The sequence below is a fragment of the Bubalus kerabau genome, chromosome 17 (genome assembly GCF_029407905.1).
Source record: "Bubalus kerabau isolate K-KA32 ecotype Philippines breed swamp buffalo chromosome 17, PCC_UOA_SB_1v2, whole genome shotgun sequence".
In the NCBI taxonomy this organism is placed as follows: Eukaryota; Metazoa; Chordata; class Mammalia; order Artiodactyla; family Bovidae; genus Bubalus; species Bubalus kerabau.
The window spans coordinates 49,667,579-49,688,357 of record NC_073640.1 but is presented as its reverse complement, the minus strand read 5'-3'; the positions used below and the strand labels follow the sequence as shown (position 1 = coordinate 49,688,357).

The 20,779-nt window shown below is 49.7% G+C and overlaps 3 protein-coding genes across 3 annotated transcripts; all 3 read right to left on the bottom strand.

Moving 5' to 3' along the window:
- Nucleotides 1-156: 156 nt before the first annotated feature.
- On the bottom strand, nt 157-1,263 carry LOC129631200 (rho GTPase-activating protein 33-like). Its single transcript, XM_055552029.1, has 4 exons — nt 1,103-1,263; nt 940-1,024; nt 505-585; nt 157-398 (listed from the first exon to the last, which is right to left on the bottom strand). Exons 1-4 carry the CDS (start codon nt 1,261-1,263, stop codon nt 201-203), a joined length of 525 nt encoding a protein of 174 aa, XP_055408004.1. The 3' UTR covers nt 157-200.
- Nucleotides 1,264-2,718: 1,455 nt separating this feature from the next.
- Nucleotides 2,719-3,327, bottom strand: LOC129630636 (uncharacterized). The gene has a single exon (XM_055551143.1). It carries the CDS (start codon nt 3,325-3,327, stop codon nt 2,719-2,721), a length of 609 nt encoding a protein of 202 aa, XP_055407118.1.
- A 5,678-nt stretch (nt 3,328-9,005) lies between these two features.
- Nucleotides 9,006-20,722, bottom strand: PROSER3 (proline and serine rich 3). Its single transcript, XM_055553564.1, has 10 exons — nt 18,755-20,722; nt 18,338-18,540; nt 17,403-17,530; nt 17,206-17,312; nt 16,295-16,377; nt 16,051-16,193; nt 10,620-10,795; nt 9,532-10,498; nt 9,351-9,432; nt 9,006-9,194 (listed from the first exon to the last, which is right to left on the bottom strand). Exons 1-10 carry the CDS (start codon nt 18,758-18,760, stop codon nt 9,143-9,145), a joined length of 1,947 nt encoding a protein of 648 aa, XP_055409539.1. The 5' UTR covers nt 18,761-20,722; the 3' UTR covers nt 9,006-9,142.
- Nucleotides 20,723-20,779: the final 57 nt, after the last annotated feature.

The following is a 20,779-nucleotide window of genomic DNA, read 5'->3' as shown; positions in this document are numbered from 1 at the left end:
AGTTGATAAACAGTCTGGGCCAAGGCCCTGTGTGCCCCCAGCGGTCTGGCCATTCTGACCCTCCCCTGGAGCCCCCTAAACTCCCCATGATCCTAAAAACTAAAGGGAGTCACCCTGCTGCAGTTCTGAGGCCCCCAGCTGGTTGGAACTCAGGACATACCAGTGTTTAATATTTATCTATTTCCCCTGCCTTGATGGTTTCACCCATCACTAGTGAGGACACACCTTGACTGAAGCAGGAGCTGGGACAGGTAGTTTACCTGGGCAGCCCTGGCGCCCTCTGGGGGTGGAGGAAGCTCTGGGAGGCAGGAAAACCTCCGGTCAAATATGCATCGGTGGAGGTGGGCATCCAAGGAACGGAAGTCATCGTAACTGCGGAGAACTGGCCAGGAACGGCCCTGTGGGAGTGGGAAGGACGGGGGATACAGCAGCTTCATTATACTGAGCTGAGGACCATGGCAGTCAGTTCACCGGGCCAGAGGAGAAGCGGGGTGGCTGCCGCACCTGACAGGTCACCTGCACCCCGAACACCAGTTCATTCTCTCCAGAGACGTTTGGACCGTCACGCTCTGGAGACAGCAGGAGCTGCAGAGGGAAACAAAAGGCCCTGGTGAGGGTCTCACTTTTGTCCCTGTCCTGACCTCTCCAGATCGGCACTATCGAGGGATGGGACCGTGTCCGCCTCCTGGGTCTCCCCACAGTCAAGGCCTGGTGATGGCTCAGTCAGAATCCAAGGTCCTGGCACAAAGTTCACACCTAATAAAGTCATTGCTGAATGAATAAAGGAACAAATGAAGGAAGGAACAAGTCTCCCCTCTGCCCTACAGCTCCTGCCACTGAGCAGTCACTCCCAGCGGGGAGGTTTCAGGGGTAAAGTGGCTGATGCTGCTTCAGGGTTGGGTGGGATCCCACCTACCCACCTGGGTGCAACCCCCATACCTGAATGTGGCCGAAGTCAACATTCTCGTAGTGGAAATGGGCACAGTCTGCCAGCCGGGGAAAGGGACCTCGAGGAGCCGAGAGCCTGGGGGACAGACGACAGATCACTAGCAGCCCTATGCTTGGCTCCCCTCCTAGGTTGAGGCTCTCCCTCACCTCTCACCTCTTCCCAGGCTTCCCCTTCACACTGGGTCCCCCAGCAGGGGGCAGGGGCTGCACCGAGCCCTCCCCTGGGCCATCCAGGCTGTCAGTGCTGCGAGCCTGTACAGCAGAAAGAAGAATCAGAGGCCCCCAGAGATGGGAGCAGAGAGACAACGGGAGCATTGTTATCTGGCAGCCTGGGCCTGCAAGCCCGAATTGCTCCACACACTGTCCTGAGCATGGAGTAGAGGGGTAGGTCAGGGGGAGGTGAAGGCCGGGCTCAGGGTAGGTCTGCTTCTTCATGTGTAGTCTGGAGTGGGGGACTGAAAGAGCAGGGGCCATGGATGCGTCAGGGGAAGAGCATGCTGGTACTATCTCTCCCTGTTTAAAAGCCTCCTCTAGCCCCAGGAGAGAAGGGGTTGTGCCTTTCCACGCCTTTCATCAACATCTGGACAATCACAGCTCCCATCTTATCAGTCTCCCTGCTTCCACCTCTCCCTTCCTGCCAGCTTCTTCACAGCAAGAGTCAGTATCATTTTCACAAAACACAAATCTGCCTCTGTCTCTCCCCAGGTCAGGGATCTTCAATGGCTCCCTGTTGTCTTTAAGATAAAGTCTAGATACTGTGGTCTCTGCTTACCTCTCCAGCCTCATTTCTTCCCACTGCCTCTACTCTCAAAGCTCTCAGACTTCTAAGAGTCCAACAAAAGAATCATCTTCTCATTTCCTTCTAGGCCTTTGCAAAGGCTGTTCCTGCTGCATGGAACACTCATCCCCATCTTTTCCCCATGCTTTCACTTAGCCCTCAGATCTGACTCTCATGGTAGCCTCCCCCATCCCAGGCTTGATGATGTTGCCTTAACTTCCCTCATTACAGCCCTGTGCACTCTGAGATGTCCCCATCTGGTGACAAGTCCACCTCCCCCACTGGACTGAGGCTCAGTCCCTACTCCCCCAGCATTGCCCTGCACAGAGCTGGGCAGAGAATTGAAGCTCCTCACAAGTAGGGTTGTGCTTGATTCCTCTCTGGGTCCCAATGCCCAGTGCCAGCTCAGTCACCCAGCAGGGGCTGGGTAAAATCTGATGAATAAATTAACCATCTGCCAGATGAGGATTTCCCAGAATGGGCCCTAGCCTCTCCCTCCTTCATTCTCCTACAATCCTGACTTCATCCTTTGGGTCTCACCCTTGGGTCGGTCCCCCTCCAGCCCATGAAGCTCCCCAAGGCAGGATGGGTTCTGACTTTCTCCGTGTCTGGAGCAAAGGGGCTACACAGAGGTCTCAGTGAATGCTAAGTGAGGGAATGAGGGAATGAATGGATGAATGAGCAGGAGCAGCATGGTGGGAGAGGGAGACGGTGGGGGAGGGCGGATGAGGACAAGAAGATGGAGAGGACCCAACGATCACATCGGGGGGTACAATGCACGCTGGGGATTGAAGTGGAGTAAGGAAGAGGGGAGCAGTTGGAGAGGCTGAAGTAAAGGTTCACGCTGATGCGGGGAGAGGGTAAGGGAGGGTTGGTTTAGAAGGACTGGGATGGGATGAGAAAGGAGAAGAAAAGGGTCAGGCTGAGGATGGAGCCGGGTGGGGGTGGGGCTCAAGAATGAGAAAGGGGCTGATGGTAGGAGGAGGAGGGGTCTAAACCAGGGAGAGGAGGAGGATGGGATGACGATGCTGAGGATGGATCTGGGACAGGGGCTGGTGGAGGACTCGGAGACCCTCAGAAGGCCTCCGCGAAGGCCGCTTAGAGGATGAGGGGTCCTTCCCTGGACCAGCCCTTTTTCCTCCCAAGTCTGGGTCTTCGGCTACTGTCACCCCCATACAGGGCGTGGAACGGGGATGCGCGTTGAGGGGGCGGGGCCGGGGTAAGGGCTCGAGCCCAAGACCAGGCCGGGGTACGAGAGGGACCGCGATGAGGGGTGAGGGGCGGCGCGGGCCGCGGACTCGGGCGGGGCCAGGGGCGGGGCGCGTGGGGCGTGGCCGCGCGCGGACAGACTGACTTCGCCGATGGACGGACGGCCGCGTGGGCGCCTCACCACCATAGCCGCGTAGCCTCCTCAGGCGCCAGCCGCGCTGGACCCCTCGCTCCTTGTCCTCGTCGCCGATGCCGCCGCCATGGCGACACAAAGGGGAGGGCGCGAGCCGCGCGCGGGCGGCTGCAGGCCCCGCCTCTAACGGCTGCCCGTGGCTCTGGCGCGCGCCCTCCACGGGGGCGGGGGCAATGAGGGACGCGGCGCAGAATCTCATTGGCTCTACCCTTGGCCTTAGGACGACGCCCCGCCTACCTGGCGGCTAATCATTGGCTTCGGCTTGGGTCCTATTTCTGGCTAGATCTCTTCGGTCCCGCCCCGCGAAGTTTGACAGCACCACGCCCATGCCTGCGTTTCATTGGCCGTCATTCCCCTCCTGAGACACACCCCCAGGTTCTTTATGCTTTGCTTTTAACATTTCCAACACTAAGCAGTGGACCCTTCCCTTAGTCCACTGTCAGTGATGGCTCTTCTGACACTTAGCTGGCTTCTCTCATGAGCGCAAGCTTTTCTCCACTCCCTAAGCAGCTCTTTAAAGTTCCGAACCCCACTTTGTCAGTCCCGACTCAGCCCCTACCCCTGCTCTTGGAAGTCTAGGAACATTGGGCCATGGATGTTTTTCACTGGCTCAGATGCCTCGCACAAACTCAATTCTAATTTTTCCTGTTGTTGACTGAAGCTCAGAAAACACTCTGTAACAATACCCTTTTCAAGAGAACTTGCCATTGGTCATGCCCTCAACAAGGTCCTCGAAGGTACATCCTTGATCAATCCATTCATTCATTCAAAAACTCTGATCACTTAATTTGTGGATCTATCAGTAACCAAAACGGGGGAAATATACCCTGCCCATATGGAGCTCAAAAGCTAGTGGGAAAAGAATTTGCAAAATAAATATTTTAAAATATGGATAAAAATTAAGCAGAGATTGGGGAAAGGGAGTGTGATGGAGGAGTCAATTTACGGCTACTTACTTCAATTTATTGAACTTGTTGACCTCACTTCCACAACAGGTATTTCCCACATGAAGTACCCTCTGCCTGGAATATTCTTTGTGCCCCCCCCCCCACCTCATTGAAACACAACTGCAAATCCTTTCACACTCCTCTCGTGAGAAAGTAGAGTCTGCCTTTCCTCCCTCTTGAATCTGGGCAAGACTGTGACAACTTCAACCAATAGAGAATAGGAATGAATAGGAATTGACACTATGTGATTTCCAAGGCGAGGTATTAAAAGGTAATGCAGTTTCCTCTTTGTCTGCTGGAATGGCTAGCTCTGGAGCCTTGATGCACAATGTAGAAGTGCAATTCTGCTGAGGCAGTTCATGCTTTGAGGAAGCCCCTATCACAATAAACTGGAAAACTCTTCAAGAGATGGGCATACCAGACCACCTGACCTGCCTCTTGAGAAACCTGTATGCAGGTCAGGAATCAACAGTTAGAACTGGACATGGAACAACAGACTGGTCCCAAATAGAAAAAGGAGTACGCCAAGGCTGTATATTGTCACCTGCTTATTTAACTTCTATGCAGAGTACATCATGAGAAACGCTGGGATGGAGGAAGTACAAGCTGGAATCAAGATTGCTGGGAGAAATATCAATAACCTCAGATATGCAGATGACAACACCCTTACGGCAGAAAGTGAAGAGGAACTAAAGAGCCTCTTGATGAAAGTGAAAGAGGAGAATGAAAAAGTTGGTTTAAAACTCAACATTCAAAAAAAAAAAATTCAGAAAACTAAGATGGGCATCCGGTCCCATCACTTCATGGCAAATAGATGGGGAAACAGTGGAAACAGTGGCTGACTTTATTTTTCTGGGCTCCAAATTCACTGCAGATGGTGATTGCAGCCATGAAATTAAAAGACGCTTACTCTTTGGAAGGAAAGTTATGACCCACCTAGACAGCACATTAAAAAGCAGAGACATTACTTTGCCAACAAAAGTCCGTCTAGTCAAGGCTATTTTTCCAGTGGTCATGTATGGATGTGAGAGTTGGACTATAAAGAAAGCTGAGTGCCGAAGAATTGATGCTTTTGAATTGTGGTGTTGGAGAAGACTCTTGAGAGTCCCTTGGACTGCAAGGAGATCCATCCAGTCCATCCTAAAGGACATCAGTCCTGGGTGTTCATTTTAAGGACTGTTGCTGAAGCTGAAACTCCAATACTTTGGCCACCTGATGCGAAGAGCTGACTCATTTGAAATGCCCCTGATGCTGGGAAAGATTGAGGGCAGAAGAAGGGGACGGCAGAGGATGAAATGGTTGGATGGCATCACGGACTTGATGGACATGGGTTTGGGTGGACCCCAGGAGTTGGTGATGGACAGAGAGGCCTGGTGTGCTGAGGTTCATGGGGTTGCAAAGAGTTGGAGACGACTACGCGACTGAACTGGACTGAACTGAAGCCACAGACTCCACAGGTGAAGAATCTGCCTGCAATGCAAGAGCCACAGGAAACACGGGTTTGATCCCTGAGTTGGGAAGATCCCCTGGAGTAGGAAACAGCAACCCACCCCAATACTCTTGCCTGGGAAATCTCATGGACAGAGGAGTCTGGCGGGCTACAGTCCATGCGGTTGCAAAGAGTTGGAACACAATTGAGCACATGAACACAAACAAACCAAAAAAAGCCACTTGGAGAGACCTTGTATAGACACTACAGTCCAGCTTGGCATTGTCTGAGCCCTGATGCTGAACTTAGGAGTTTAAGAGGCTCCAGAGATTCCACTCCCAGCTGTCAAGCCACCTTTGTCTTTCCAGCCTAACCCCTAGACATTATGGAGCAGAAATGATCTATTCCCAACTCTGCCCTGTCCAAATTTTTGACTCACAGAATATATGAGCATAATAGAATAATTGTTTTGTGCCACTAAGTTTTGGGGATAGCTTGTAACCTAGAAATAGTCATTAGGATGGCCCTTTGTTAATTATTAATTCCTACCTATCTCAACTCCTCAGGAATACTTCTAGGCCCCACTCACCCCACACACACCAACTAAATCAGATTCTGCTGCTATAAACATCTTTTTTTTCTCCTTATGCCTAAACAGCTATTTCCTTGTTTTTATTTTATTTAAATGTATGGCTTGTTCATAAAGACTGAAAACAAATATTTACCATGTCTATAACATACAAAAGCTACTTTTTACAGAAATCTATCCTATCCTCTTTTTTTGTAAATACAAATATCAACATAATCCTGATTGCATATTTAACACCTTGTTATAAAAATTGTCTAACATACAGCAAAGCTGAACAATTTTACACCCATATAACCACCCCAGATCCTACCATTAACATTTTACTATATTTGTTTTATCTCACATCTAACTATTACTCTATTCATCTGTTAATTTAACTTTGGATACATTTCAAAATAAATTGGAGAAGGCGATGGCAACCCACTCCAGCACTCTTGCCTGGAAAACCCCATGGACGGAGGAGCTTGGTGGGCTGCAGTCCATGGGGTCGCTAAGAGTCTGACACGACTGAGCGACTTCACTTTCACTTTTCACTTTCATGCCTTGGAGAAGGAAATGGCAACCCACTCCAGTGTTCTTGCCTGGAGAATCCCAGCGACAGGGGAGCCTGGTGGGCTGCCGTCTATGGGGTCGCACAGAGTCGGACATGACTGAAGTGACTTAGCAGTAGCAGCAGCAAAATAAATTAAAGACATTGTATACTGTCCCGTAAATACTTCAGCATGCATCTCTCACTAGAGTTCAATATTTATCTTTCTTTTCAGGTAATATGTACCCAGTGTAATTCACAATTTCACTGAATTTTAACAGGTGCATATGTGCATTTGTTCTAGGTCGCTTCAATCATGTTCGACTTTTTGCAATCCCATGGACAGTAGCCCGCCAGGCTCCTCTGTCCATGAGATTCTCCAGGCAAGAATACTGGAATGGGTTCCCACACCCTCCTCCAGGGGATCATCCCAACCCAGGGATCAAACTGGCCTTTCTTATGTCTCCTGCATTGGCAGGTGAGTTCTTTATCACTAGCACCACCTGGGAAGCCCCTAGCAAGTGCATATACCTTCATAATCCAAATCCTTACCCAGGATGGCAGCTGAACATTTTTATACAGCATCCCAGGACTCCCAAAGGAGGTGGGGGGAGAGATTAGGAGAAAACCAGGTGGAGGGCTTCCCTGGTGCTCTGTGGTAAAGAATCCACCTGTCAATGCAGGAAACATGCGTTTGACCCCTGGTCCAGGAAGATCCCACATACTGCACAGCAATTAAACCTGTGTACCAAAACTATTGAGCCTGTGTTCTAGAGCCGGGGAACCACAACTACTGAGCCCACATGCTGCAACTACAGAAGCCCCTGTGCCCTAGAGCTTGCTCTCAGCAACAAGAGAAGCCACCACAATGAGGACTGCACACCACAACTAGAGAGTGGCCCCTACTTGACACAAGTAGAGGAAAGCCTGCACAGCAATGAAGACCTGGCACAGCCATAAATAAGCAAATAAATAATTTTTTAATTATTTAAAAACAGGTAGAAATTATATCATCTTTTCTAATTCAATTTAGAAAGTTAAAGTAAAATTGCTTCCTTATACCCAGTGTCAAGAAGGAACATGGACCCTATTTTTTTGATAGGAAATATGCCTGTAGATAGAAAAGTCAAGAATTCGAAGACAAAACAATAGGTTTTTCAATAGTCCAGAGAGATGATGATAGTCTAGACTAGGGTCAAGGGAGGGGTTGAATTCTGGAGGTTTTTTTTTAAGTGATGGTATCTCTTACAGTTTCTCGTCACAGCTTTTATTTAATTTTTTGGTTGAGCTGGGTCTACTTTGCTGCACTCTGGCTTTCTCTAGTTATGGCAAGCGGGGGCTAGTTTCTTTTGTAGTACTTGGGCTTCTTATTGCAGTGACTTCTCTTGTTGCAGAGCACAGGCTGTAAGCACACAGGCTGCAGTAGTTGCAGCAGGCAGGCTCAGTAGTTGTGGCACAAAGTCTTAGTTGCTCTGCTGCCTGTGGAATCTTCCCCAACCAGGAATTGAACCCAAGTCCCCTGCATCTGCAGGTGGATTCTTATCCACTGTACCACCAGAGAAGTCCCTAGAGAGATTTTAAAGGTAGAGATGATATGACTTGCTGGTCAACTGATTGTGAAGAGAACCAACGACAGCTACGAGGCTTCTGACTTGAGCAGGTGGAAGGATGGAGCTGAGAGCCAGGGAGGAGCAGGTTTGGGGCAAGGATTAAGACCTATGGAGTTTGAGATATTTCTTAGAACTTTTTGTGTGGATGATGAGCAAGTCATGGGTTATAGGAGCCTGAGGTTCTAGGCTGAAGATAGGAATTCGTTGTAGTACTCGGGCTTCACAATTTGTACAACTTTGTACAGTTCAAAGTCGTCTATCAGAAGAGAGATGAGGTTCAGAACCATGAAGCCAGATGAGAACACCTGGGACTGACTGTAGATAGAAAAGTCAAGGCCTGGGACACCAAAGTGACAGGTGTGAGGCACAATGAGGCACAACCAGATTGGTGAGGAGAAGGCTGGGGTTCTGGAAGCTAGGCAAGGAAGTGCTTCAAAGAGTGAGTGGGGATCAGCACACCTAATGCTGCTGCTGGGTCAACAGGATGTGGAGGCCTGACCATTGTCTAACACTCTAATGACTACAAGCTTCACACCCAGAGAACAGTTCTTTTGGTCTCATCTGAGACAGGAGGACCCACTTGCCCAGAACCCCTCTCCTGCCCTCAAAGATGAAACCAGAAGAGACCTGGCTTCAGTGGTCAGAAACAAGAGTTAAGTGGTGCAGGGCAGAGCTAGTGTGGGGGAGGGGAAGGGGGCACAGGGAGCTATTTCCCTAAATTAGCAAGACCCTTGGCCTTTTCAAACAACTTCTTTTTCGGAGACAACCAGTAATCTGAAAAAAAATTTTTTTTATTAAGAAAAATAGAATCTATACAATTCAAAGTCATCTGGCCTCAAGAGAAGCTCCTTCCCTCCTCAGCCGCAGCCTTGGGGATCCGGGGCGGAGACCTGGCTGGAGAAGACCAAGACTATGGGTCTTCAGGGTGGCCCAGCAGGCGGGCTATTTGGGCATCCACTTTCCTGGAAAAAGGACAGTGGGGGTAGAGATTGAGGTATTTGTTCAGGATTAGGGTCTGGGGCTATGTATGTTCTGGGAAAGGGGTTCAGGAGAGGTGGGCGCCACATGGCAATCTCAGAATTCAGGGACCGGGTGTATTAAATCCTGGCGATGGTCACCTTTTCTGCTGCCGCAGCGCCGTCCTTTGAATCCTTAGCACCTGAAGTATAGGGTCGTCCTGGAACTCGCTCCCATCGGAGTCTAAGGGGGAAAGGAGCAAGATTCAAGGGGTCGGACTCATAGAGTAATGGACTGCCATTCAGAACATGGCAGCCACGCGCTGCATGCGCGCCTGCTCACCTTCCGCAGCCTGCAGAAGTCTGGCAGCCTGGGAGAGTAGGTCTTCTGAGGGGGCGTCGCCAGCAGCGGGTGAGGGCGTGGCTACCACCTCAAGAGATCCCGCCTCGAACGGAGAGGGCGGGGCCGTAACACAAGTGGCCACCACCTCAGCTGGAGGAGGCAGGATCTTGGGCTGCAGATGCTTGACTTCAGCCAAGGGAGTGTGTTTGTCTTTCCTAGGCACCGATCCCGCTAGGGGGAGCATGGTCTTGGCATTCCGAGACACCGCCTTAGACCGATCCGGCGATTCAGATAGATGAGCCGCGACTTCTGAGCGAGGGGTCAGAGAGTGTGTGGCCTTGGCTTTGCGAGGTTCAGCCTCGCGTGGAGGCGGGCCCTCAAGCCGGGGGGGCGTGTCCTCCAGGCAGTCCGGAAACAGCCGAGCCTTCACCACCTGGCCCAGCGCGCCTCTGAGCTGCGGACCAGGGCCCTCGTGCTCATCCGCGGCCATGACTCGCCCTGAAGACTCCCGGCGTTGGGCTCTGCTTCTCCGAGGCTTGGAGCTCTGCTTCTCGAGCTCCTCTGGGCTGCTTGGTGCAGGGGTTGGGGAGCCCTGGGGGGCTGCAGGGGTCGTGGGTGTGGAGGCAGGGGGCGTGGGGGTTGAGGCTGGAGGGGCAGGAGTGGAGGCCAGGGGCGCTGGGGCGGAGGCCGGGGGCCCTGGGGTGGAGGCCGGGAGTGTTGGAGGGATGATCCCAAGAGATATCCAGGGACTGGGCTGTGAGGCCCAGAAGAACCCATGGGGACTGGGACCCCAAAAGATGTGTGGAGAGAACCCTGGGGGCATAGGAGGCCTCTCAATGCGGAAAGCTTCCTGGAGTCCAGGCGGAACCACACTGCCCCAAAGTGGGATGGAGTTAGACTGGGTTCCCAGGGAACCAAGGGTCTCCGCAGTGGGAGGAGATGGCTGTGGACAGATGGGGGAAGGGACCTGAGAGGGAGAGAAAAGGTAGAGAGTCCTCAGTCCCTCTCAGCCTACTCCTTCCTTCAACTTCCCTTAGGATCCTCCCTCCACCCCCGCCCCCCTCAGGCTCCTCCCTCCTCCATCTCACCGAGGTGGTGAGGGCAGGGGTCTGCGGCAGCACCCAGGTTCCGTCACCCTGGCTTCTTCGAGTCTGTTCAAGTTTCCGCCGCTGCCGCCACTGGTACAGAATGTCATCCTCTGGCCGCAGGGGTGCCTGGGAGGAGGACGGGGCAGGAGTAGGGATGGGGGCAGGTGCTGGGGTTGCTGTGGAGGAAGTAGAGGAAAGAGGGGTAAGGTAGGGCCTGGGGTGATGAGCAAGGATAGCCTAGCACACACCCTTTGAGTACCAGGTTATTCAGACAGGCTCTCCAGATATTGTCCCAAGTCCCCTGCAGATTGGGAAATGGGGGAAGGGGCAGAATGGGAGAAGAGAGCCCTCATGGGCTTCAGCCTGTCATCATTTGACTCTTCATCATCAACAAATATTACTGAGTCTCTACTATGTGCCAGGCACATTGTAAGGCACAGTGCCAGGCACTGTTCTGGACACGGTGGTCACAGCAGGGACCAGGGCAGATCTTCCAGAATCTGCCCACATCTCCCCACTTTACCACCCTCACCTGCCAACCCCATAACAATTTCCTCCTTGCTTCCCTTCTCTCCCATCCTCTGAAACTGCCTCCATCCACAGTCCAGGGAGCCTGTGAACACCTGAGTCAAGTCAGGGCCCTCCTGATTTAGAATCTTCCCTGGGCTATACCTCTCTCCTGGTAAAAAGCACGTCTTTGCACTTGTGGTTGCCTGGAAGGCTCTTCACTTATGCATCCACGGGGTTAACTCCAAGTCCTTCAGGTATTTCCCCAAGTACCACCTTCTTCATGAGGCCATCCCTGGCTGCCCTATTCAAAACTGCAATAGTCCAGCCCTACCACCCTCCATCCTCTTTCCTGTTCCATTTTTCTCCTTAGCACCTATCACCTTCTAACTACTAAAGATCACACTTCTTTGCTTATTCATTGTTATCTCTCCCTCCACAATGCCGGCTACACAAGGACAGCAGTTTTTATCTGCCAGGCTGTTGCCAGATCCCCAGTGTCAAGAACAGGGCCTGGTGTCAGTATATGTGGCATAAAAGAAAATAAATATATGCAAAATTGTGCTCCATCCTAGTGCCCAGCACTGTGCTGGGGATACAGCAGTGACTAAGGGCAGGGTCACCACCTATCCTCAGGCCTGTGGGACAAAGGGACATCATTTCCCATCACCCAGGTTATTTCATGAGTCATGATTAGTATGGCTATCATTATCTCTCAGAAGCCCTACCTATTAATGCTGCACAGAGAAGGGGAAGCGGGGTAGTGGGCAGCATCCGGGACCTCTTCTCCCCTTCCCTCTATATCCTGTGATTCTATTTCCAGACCTGGCCACTTCCCTTTACTCTGTTCCTCAGGCTTTGGCCCAAGCCAAACTACCAGAGTCTGTCTCTCACCAGCAGGGAGTTTGCTAACACCCGGTAAAGATCTTATCCCTGCCTTGCTCACAGCCCTCCTGTGGCTCCCCAGTAGATCGTGACCAAATGCCTCACATGGCTATGCAGCCCCATGTAATCTGACCCCTGCCAATATCTTCCACCTTATCTCACACTGTCCTTACCCCTGGTTCTTGCCTTTTCTTGTTCATTATCTGCATTGTGCTCCCTCCCACCTCAGGTCCTTTGTACAGGCTACAGGGCTATACTCCTCACCTTCATCATTCAGGTTTCCACTTAGATAGCACCTCTTCCAGGAAGGCCTTCTCTGACATCCCAGTATCACAAGTCTCCCCTGCATGACCCTCATTTCTACTTATATTTGTTTGTGGAGTTATGCAGCTATTCTGTGCCCCACACTCACTATTCTGTGAGGACCATGAAGGTGAGACCATGTATGGTTGGTTCACTAACGAATCCCCAATCTCGAGCACAGGCTTCACACGCAACATGTATTCAATGTGTGTTGTATAAAACAATACATACATTTACTCTGCAAAAAATTTATGAAGTATGTAGTAGGTTTATCCCTATTTTACAGATGAGGAAACTGAGGATCAGGAAGGAGAAGTGAATAAAAAGAGAAGCTTGGATGGATCAAAGAATCAGGGAACAGCTTGGGCAAGATCACTCAAATGAACAAATAGCACTCTGTTCTCTCTGCTTGCCTGTCCCCACTCATGGGAGTCCCATGAGATATGGAGAGAATCTTTCCTGGCTACCACTGCATTCCAGGAACTGGGGCACAGAGTAATAGTAACAACAGTGATGACAAAATAGTAACCCACATCTTTAACCCAACCCCTGAAATCTCAGGGGCAGAAATTTGAGAGTTCAACACTTTGCATGTTTTAGTCAAGTTGCTATGTATGTATAGGATTGACAGGGGTCTGGGTCAGAACATCAGACTCAAACACACTAGTATATAGTTGAACGTGTGAAATTGCCATTATTCAACCGTTTTTTACTTACAAAAACAAAAATTTCATAAGATTCATAGTAGTATGAATATTTACTCCCTGACTTCAGACTATACTACAAAGCCACAGTAATCAGAACAGTATGGTACTGGCACAAAAACAGGCACAGATGAATAGAATAGATCAAAGCACCCAGAAATGAACCCACACACTTATGGCCAATTAATCTACAACAAAGGAGGCAAAAATATACAATGGGGAAAAGACAGTTTCTTCAATAAGTGCTGCTAGGAAAACTGGACTGCTGCTGCTGCTAAGTCACTTCAGTCGTGTCCGACTCTGTGCGACCCCATAGACAGAAGCCCACCAGATTCCCCCATCCCTGGGATTCTCCGGGCAAGAACACTGGAGTGGGTTGCCATTTCCTTCTCCAACACATCAAAGTGAAAAGTGAAAGGGAAGTTTTGCGACCCCATGGACTGCAGCCTACCAGGCTCCTCCGTCCGTGGGATTTTCCAGGCACAAGAGTACTGGAGTGGGGTGCCATTGCCTTCTCCAGGAAAACTGGACAGCTACATGTAAAAGAATATTAGAACGTTTTCTCCCACCATACACAAAAATAAACTCAAGATGGATTAAAGACCTAAATGTAAGATCTGAGCCATAAAACTCCTAGAAGAAAACATAGGCATGGCATAGCAATATTTTTGTAGATATGTCTCGTAAGGCAAAGGAAACAAAAACAAAAATGAATGAATGGGACCCAATTAAACTTAAAAGTTTTTGTACAGCAAAGGAAACAATCAACAAAACAAAAAGACAACCTATTGAATGGGAGAAAACATTTGCAAGTGATACGACCAACAAGGGATTAACAGCTCATACAACTTAACATAAAAAAAAAAAGTTAATTAAAAGATGGGTAGAATCTGCCTGAGGACAACTGAGGCCATTTCCTGGGTGCCTGGCCTCGCTGCCCAGCAGCCCCAAGTGGAGAGCAGCCCTGCCCATGGTCCCTTGCTTTCCATGAGGCTTGTGGCAGAGGAGGGGTGCGGGAGCAGGTGGAAGCAGGTTCACATCTGGAAAAGCACTAGACAACCCCCACCCCTGCCCCACTTTGTATTATTCCTCCCTTTACTCTGAGCTGTGAGTAATTTTAACCTTGTGCATATGGCAGCTCTTCTGATGCGGAGACTATTTTATCAGTGTCAGTGCCATCCCCAAAGGATGACTCCATGAGTGCTTCCAAACTCAGGCTCTGACAAACGAAATAAAAATTTTTTTTTTTTTTTTTAAAAAAAAGATGGGCAGAAGACCTGAACAGACACTTTTCCAAATAAGACAGATGGCCAACAGGCACATTAAAAGATGCCCAACATTACTACTCATCAGAGAAATGCAAATCAAAACCACAATGAGATAATCACCTCATATCTTTCAAAATGGTTATCATCAAAAAGACCACAGATAACAAACGTTGGAAAAGATGAGGAGAAAAGGGAACCCTTGTAGTACAGTGTTTATGGGAATGTGTTTAAATTGGTACAGCTACAATGGAAAACAGCATGGAGATTCCTCAAAAAACTAAAAATAGAACTATCATACATTCCAGCAATTCCACTCCTGTGTATATATCTAAAGAAAATGAAAACAGTAATTTGAAAAGATACATGCACCCCAACAGCAGCATTATTTACAATAGCCAAAATACAGAAGCAACTTTGGTATTCATCAACAGATGAATGGATAAAGAAGATGTGGTGTATATATACAATGGAATATTACTCATCCATTAAAAAAGAATGAAATTCTACCACTTGCAACAACACAAATGGTTCTTTTCTGGGGGTGGGGGGAAGATATTATGCTTAGTGAAATAAGTCAGACAGAGAAAGATGAATACCATATTTTATCACTTATATGTAGAACTGAAAGAATACAACAAATGAATATAACAAAACAGAAATTGACTCAGATATAAGGAAAAAACTAGTGGTTAGGGTAGAGGGAAGCAGGGGAAGGGTGGGATAGGGACAGGGGATAAGAGGTAAAAACTACTGTGTATAAAATAAATAGGCTACAAAGATATAGTGTGGAGCACAGGGAAGATAGCCAATAGTTTAGAATATAGGGTTGGCCAAAAATTTTGTTTGGTTTTAAGTGAAAATAAAAGACATACTCTTCATTCTCACCAAGAACTTTACTGAATAATGTATTCACTAACCAAATGGACTTTTTGGCTAACCTAATAATGTTAAGAGCTTCCCTGGTGGCCAAGTGACAAAGAATCTGCCTGCAATGCAGGAGACATGGATTCTATTCCTGAGTCCGGAAGATCCCTTGGAGAAGGAAATGGCAACCCACTCCAGTATTCTTGCCTGGGAGATCCCATGGGCAGAGGAGCCTGGTGGGCTACAGTTTGACACTAAATCACCATCTCAGCAAATAACTTCAAATGGAGTATAATCTATAAACATTTGGATTACTATGTCGTCTACCTTAAACTAATAGAATATTGTCAATCAACTATGCCTCAATAAAAAAGGATGACTTCATCCTAAATGAGATAGATATATAAATACTCTTCATATTGTTTAGGTCAAATTTTGCTGCCAAATCAGCTGTGGTGCCAAATTTGTAACAAGCCTTCTGATTTTGGAGCTTCGTGTTCAGAACTGCAGACAGGATGCAGAGAGAGAAATTGCATACTCATGGGAGCTACTGCGTATGCTTTCTTAATTTTTTTGGCCACGGCTCATAGCATGCAGGATCTCAGTTCCCTGATCAGGGATTGAAACTAAACCCCCTGCACTGGCAGTGTGGAGTCTTAACCACTGGACCACCAGGGAAGTCCTCCCACGATAGGTACTGTTAACAGAGCCATGCTGCATGTTCCATGTATTCACCAACTCTTTCAATCCTCACGACACCTACAGCAGGGGAATACAGTTATTATCCCTGTTTTACAGGTGGGTAAACAAAGCGCAAAGAAGCCCAAGGTCACAGAGCTATAAGTCAAAAAGTTGGAATTTGTACCCAGACTGCCCTCATCCTCGCCTCCCAGCACTCACCTTGTGCCGTGAAGTCAGGGTCCTTGATGGAGTCAGGAGTGAAGGTCATGGAGAAGGGAGAGAGGCCATCAGAGCTGATGGGGAATGAGGAGCTGCCGCCATCGCTGGGGCTGAGGGAGGAGGTGGAGGAGACGGAGGCCTTGCTAGAGGGAGAAGGCAGAAGTGAGGCCACCGGGGTCTCAGAGGCAGCAGCCTGGGCCCGGAGAGGATGGACTGGGGAGGATGATGCGGGTGGGGGACGCACCTGCGTTTGAGCAGCCTGGCAGCTCTGCTTTGCAAGCTCAGTGTCTCCAAGTCCAGCAGGGATGAGTTCCATGTGTTGAGACTCTGTGAGGTGAGAGGGGGTCAGAGCCCAGTCCCCATCGCAAAGGCTTCTGGGAAAGGGGCTCTGGACAGAGGGCCTGAATGCAAGTCTACGTTCCACCTGGCACCCTCACATGCTGGCAGACAATCTGCTCCTCCTCCTTAGGCAAGACAGACCAGGTTTCCCTCTGTGGATCCATAACCCTCAGTGTAGTCACTGTTATAGTAGAAGGGCTGACCCTACCTTCCTGATCAGGCCTGGCTAGTCACAGTGCTCTGTCCTCCAGTTTACAGTGACCGGCTCACAAAGATGAGCGAATGAGAGTAAGTCCTGGGGCTTTGGATGGAGCTATTGGAAAAGCTTTTTCTTTTCACTGGAGTAATCAAATATATCAGACGCCTACAGCTACTGGAGACATCTTAGCTATTTTGAGGGGAAAGCCTACCTGAGATTGAGCCAAACAAGGAGGAACCGAAAGCCATGAGAGTTGAGTTCCTCCCAATATTGTTCAATCACCTGGATTCAGCTATGCTCAAAAGCATCTAGTTTTGGATTTCTTGATTACACTAGCTAACAAAGCCTCCCTTTTTTGTTTAGGGTTCCTTGAATTGGGGTTTGACTCTAATGCTAACTACATGTTTGTTTGGTTTTTTTCCTTCTTCTTTTTTGGCTGAGCCATGCAGTGGCATATAGGATCTAATTTCCTGACCAAGGGTCGAATCTGCACACCCTGCATTGGAAGTGGAGAGTCTTAACCACTAGATCACCAGGGAATTTCTGACTCTAGTTCTATCTCAGGGCTGGTGCTATCAGTCCAGGTAAGGAGGGACAGAAGTGGGTGGCAGTCTCACCTGCTTTATTTCCTGAAGGGGTGCCACAGCCTTAGCCTTCGATGCACTGGCCACCTTAGCATGAGTCAGGGCTGCTGTGTTGCGTCTTCCTTCTGGTTCACTGGCTCCTGTTGAGATGCCCCAATTGATTTAGTGGGGGGCAGGTAGAGGAGCTGCTGGGGGTATTGCTCAGGAGGAGATGAGACTGAAGCAGGTACCTGCTGCAAGTTGACTGCCAGGGTCTGAAGATTCAGGCCGCAGCCACCAAAAGTCAGCTGGGGTTGGGCCTGCAGACTGGCGTTCTTCTCGGCTTGTGGGCTGAGCCTGTCGGAACCGGTTTATGTACCTGTGAGCATCAGAGAATTGGGAGGTGGGTGGGATGAGGAGCACCCCAAAATAATAATAATAATCACAATAGTCAATGTATATAGCACCATAGCAACACTTGGTAGTTGATCCTCAGCATCTGTTCTCCTTTCTTATACAGTAATGCAATATTATGTAAGATGATATAACCCTGGGGACATAGCCACTCTTCTATAAATACATTTGCCAGATACCCTTGCAGATTTATGGCCATGTATATTCCTGACCACAAGATGCAATTCTGCAAAGTGGATGTGGCTGGGAGCCATTATGGGCCATGAAGGAAAGGGTAACAGCCTAGGGAAGGGAGAGCAACAAGAGAGAAGGAAACTGTGTCTCTGACACCTCACTTAGGGGCTGCCATATCAGCTCTGGTTGCTTCTGCCTGGACTGTTACATGAGGGAGACATATTGATAAACACTCTTGTTTAAGGCACGATTCATTTGGGACTCCTTCTTATAGCAGCTGAACTTGGATCCTACAAATCCCAGTGCTCACTATGTGGCTCACTCTTTGTTACAGATGCAGCACTGATGGTAATTCATTGAAAACTTAAAAGAGACCCAGAACATATGTGCTATTAATATCCTCAATTTACAGATGAAGAAACTGAGGCCAGGATTGTACAGTGATAAAGCCTGGATTTGAATCTAGCTCCAGAGCACTTGGTAACATGAATGAAGCATGGTCCTAAAAGTGCAGCTCTGGCTAGGATGATTATTATGGATGTCTGCCCCCTCGCACTGATCCAAACCCTTCTTTTCCCTGAGAGCTACTGGAACTTACTTGGCCACCACGGAGTCCCCACTGTCAGTCACGATGGGTGGTGGGGAGGCTCTCATCTGGCCCTCAGCGGTGCTGGGGGGGGAAGGGGTCCCTGAGCTGGATGGCCAGGACTCCTCAAACAGCTCAGGGGAGCTGGGGCCTGTGGCCAGAGCCTTGGAAGCTTCTGGAAGTCTGGATCTCTGGGATCTGGATGGGCTCAGGGTCTAATATAGAGGAGGTGAAGAGAAGAAAAAGTGAGGCTGAGGAGTCATCCCTGTAGGGAAATGAAGACACATACGAAATCTCAGTCCAGAGGGGAGGAAACACATCCCACAATGGCAACAACTCAGAGTGATTAGGGAGGTGACAAGGGATTTAGGTGGTGGAGGACAAGGGCAAGGCCATGGGGAAGAGAGGAGAGGCCTTTTAATCTCTCACCCCCATCTCTCATCACGTCTTCCTTCCCTCTAGTCGTCACTCCCTTGTTACTGGTTGGCACACAGCACTCTCTGTGGGGTGTCCTCACCTGGGGGTGCCAGGTTTGGCTTCAGGATGGCCAGTAGTGGCTTCAAACCACACTACGGTTCCCACGGAATCCTGGAAGAGACGAACTAAAATTTCCATGAAGCACCACTGTACATTCAAGATAATGACACTGGAGGCACGATTCCCACTAGTCCTTGGAGCAGTCTCAAAAGAGAACCCGGGAACTGCTGGTTGGTGATTCGTAACCCTGGATCCAGTCTAAGAGGAGTCTTTTAAAAATACAGAGGCGTGGTCCTCACCCAAGATCAAAAGAATCAGAATATCTGGAAGGGGGCTGGGCATCGTCATACATCTGTTTTGCAGTGTTTCAGGTGATTCTGAAGTGGAAGTCAGGAGAAGAGCCAAGGCTAAACCCTGTCACTGTATATTTCCCATAAGTCCTTGGGACACTAAGGAGAGGGGTAGACGGATTACAATTCCTATAGTCACTGGGCTCCGCCTAAGCAAGACACCCGTGGTAGTATGGGAGCAAATTCAAAATTACGAATCTTAATTCCCAAGGTTCCCCCGGACACTTTTAGAGAGGAAAAAAAAAAGCCCTTAGGGCCACTTAACGGAACGTAAAACGCTATGAAACCCCCGCAGTGGTAAAGTCCAAGGTCGGAGCCGCTTAAGGCTGTGGAGCATCTTGGGAGTTGTAGTTCCAGCAAGGTTGAACACACTTGACTCCGGACCGTAGCAAACCTGATCTTAGGCTGTGTTACTCTCACCCTTGATCCTCCCTAGGCTTCCTGTAATTCATCACCTGAAGTCCATCCTGCAGCTACCTCGCCGATTCCGCCTGCTCTGCTAGGTCACCGGACTCACCCGGAGCGCATCTTTGTCGCTTAGCAATACCCTATAACCCCGCCCCTCTTTGGGACTGCAGGCGCGGGAAGAGAGCGGTCTCTAAGGCGACCAATGATAGAGAGGAAAATAAAAGTAATTGCAATGGCCAAAGGGAGGTGCCTCACAATTGGCTGTAACGGGAATGAGAGGGCATGTTTGATTGGGGAACGGTAGCGAGCTGCAGTAATTGGCAAGCCCGTGGACCAATGGAAAGGATCCGAGGCTGGGCTCGCGGTTAGGAGGAGGTTCCAATGTACTCTCTCTTTGCTGTAGACTTGTATTCTAACCACCCCTCGTCTTGCTGTCTAAATCTCATCCAGATTCCAATTTAACTACGGATTTTTCCGTTGCAGGGGCCATCAGGGAGCCTACCCCCTCTCTAGCCGCCGTCCCTTCATCAGTCCAGAAGTCTACCAGTCCCTCCAGATCTTCTAACCACTTCCGTCTTGCTCCGGGAGCAGCTGGTTGCTCCAAGTGCCAAGCCTGGGCTCCCGGCCGAGGTGGCTGGATCATAACGAGCTATTTCGGGCCCCAGCGTGCGGCCCCCGCGGGGCCAGCCTGGACTGTTCTTGCCCGCGCCCCCTGGCTGCTGCTCACCTGGCAGACCCCGCTGTCCAGCGCACCCGAGGCTGAGTCAGACGCACAGAATTAGGCCCGGCTTGCCGGGGGTTGGGTCCAGGGCCCTGGTCAAATGGGAATAGGGTCTGTTCTGTGTCCTCCTGACAGCCTGGCCCAGCTACTGCATTCCCTCTACCCAGGAATCTGCTCCCAAGACCGGCATCTGCGTCATCCTCAGAGCACCTTCGGGGCGGGGGTGGATTAAAGGGACTGGGAATTCTTTGGTGGGTTTCTCAGGCTGTAGGTCCCTAACGCCACGCTTGCACCCCACTTTGGCTAGGCTCCGCCTCCTCAGCCTTAGTTTTTCTTTCGGGAAATTAGGGAATGATACCTTGCTGGCATTCAGCAGGCGCTTAATAAATGGCCAAGTCATTGTTGGGCTGTCTAAATAAGGCTCTATTAATGGCCGGCTCTGGCCGCGGTCCCAGTGTCCCCGGGCCGCCCGCCGAGGGGCGGACACAGGGCGTACTA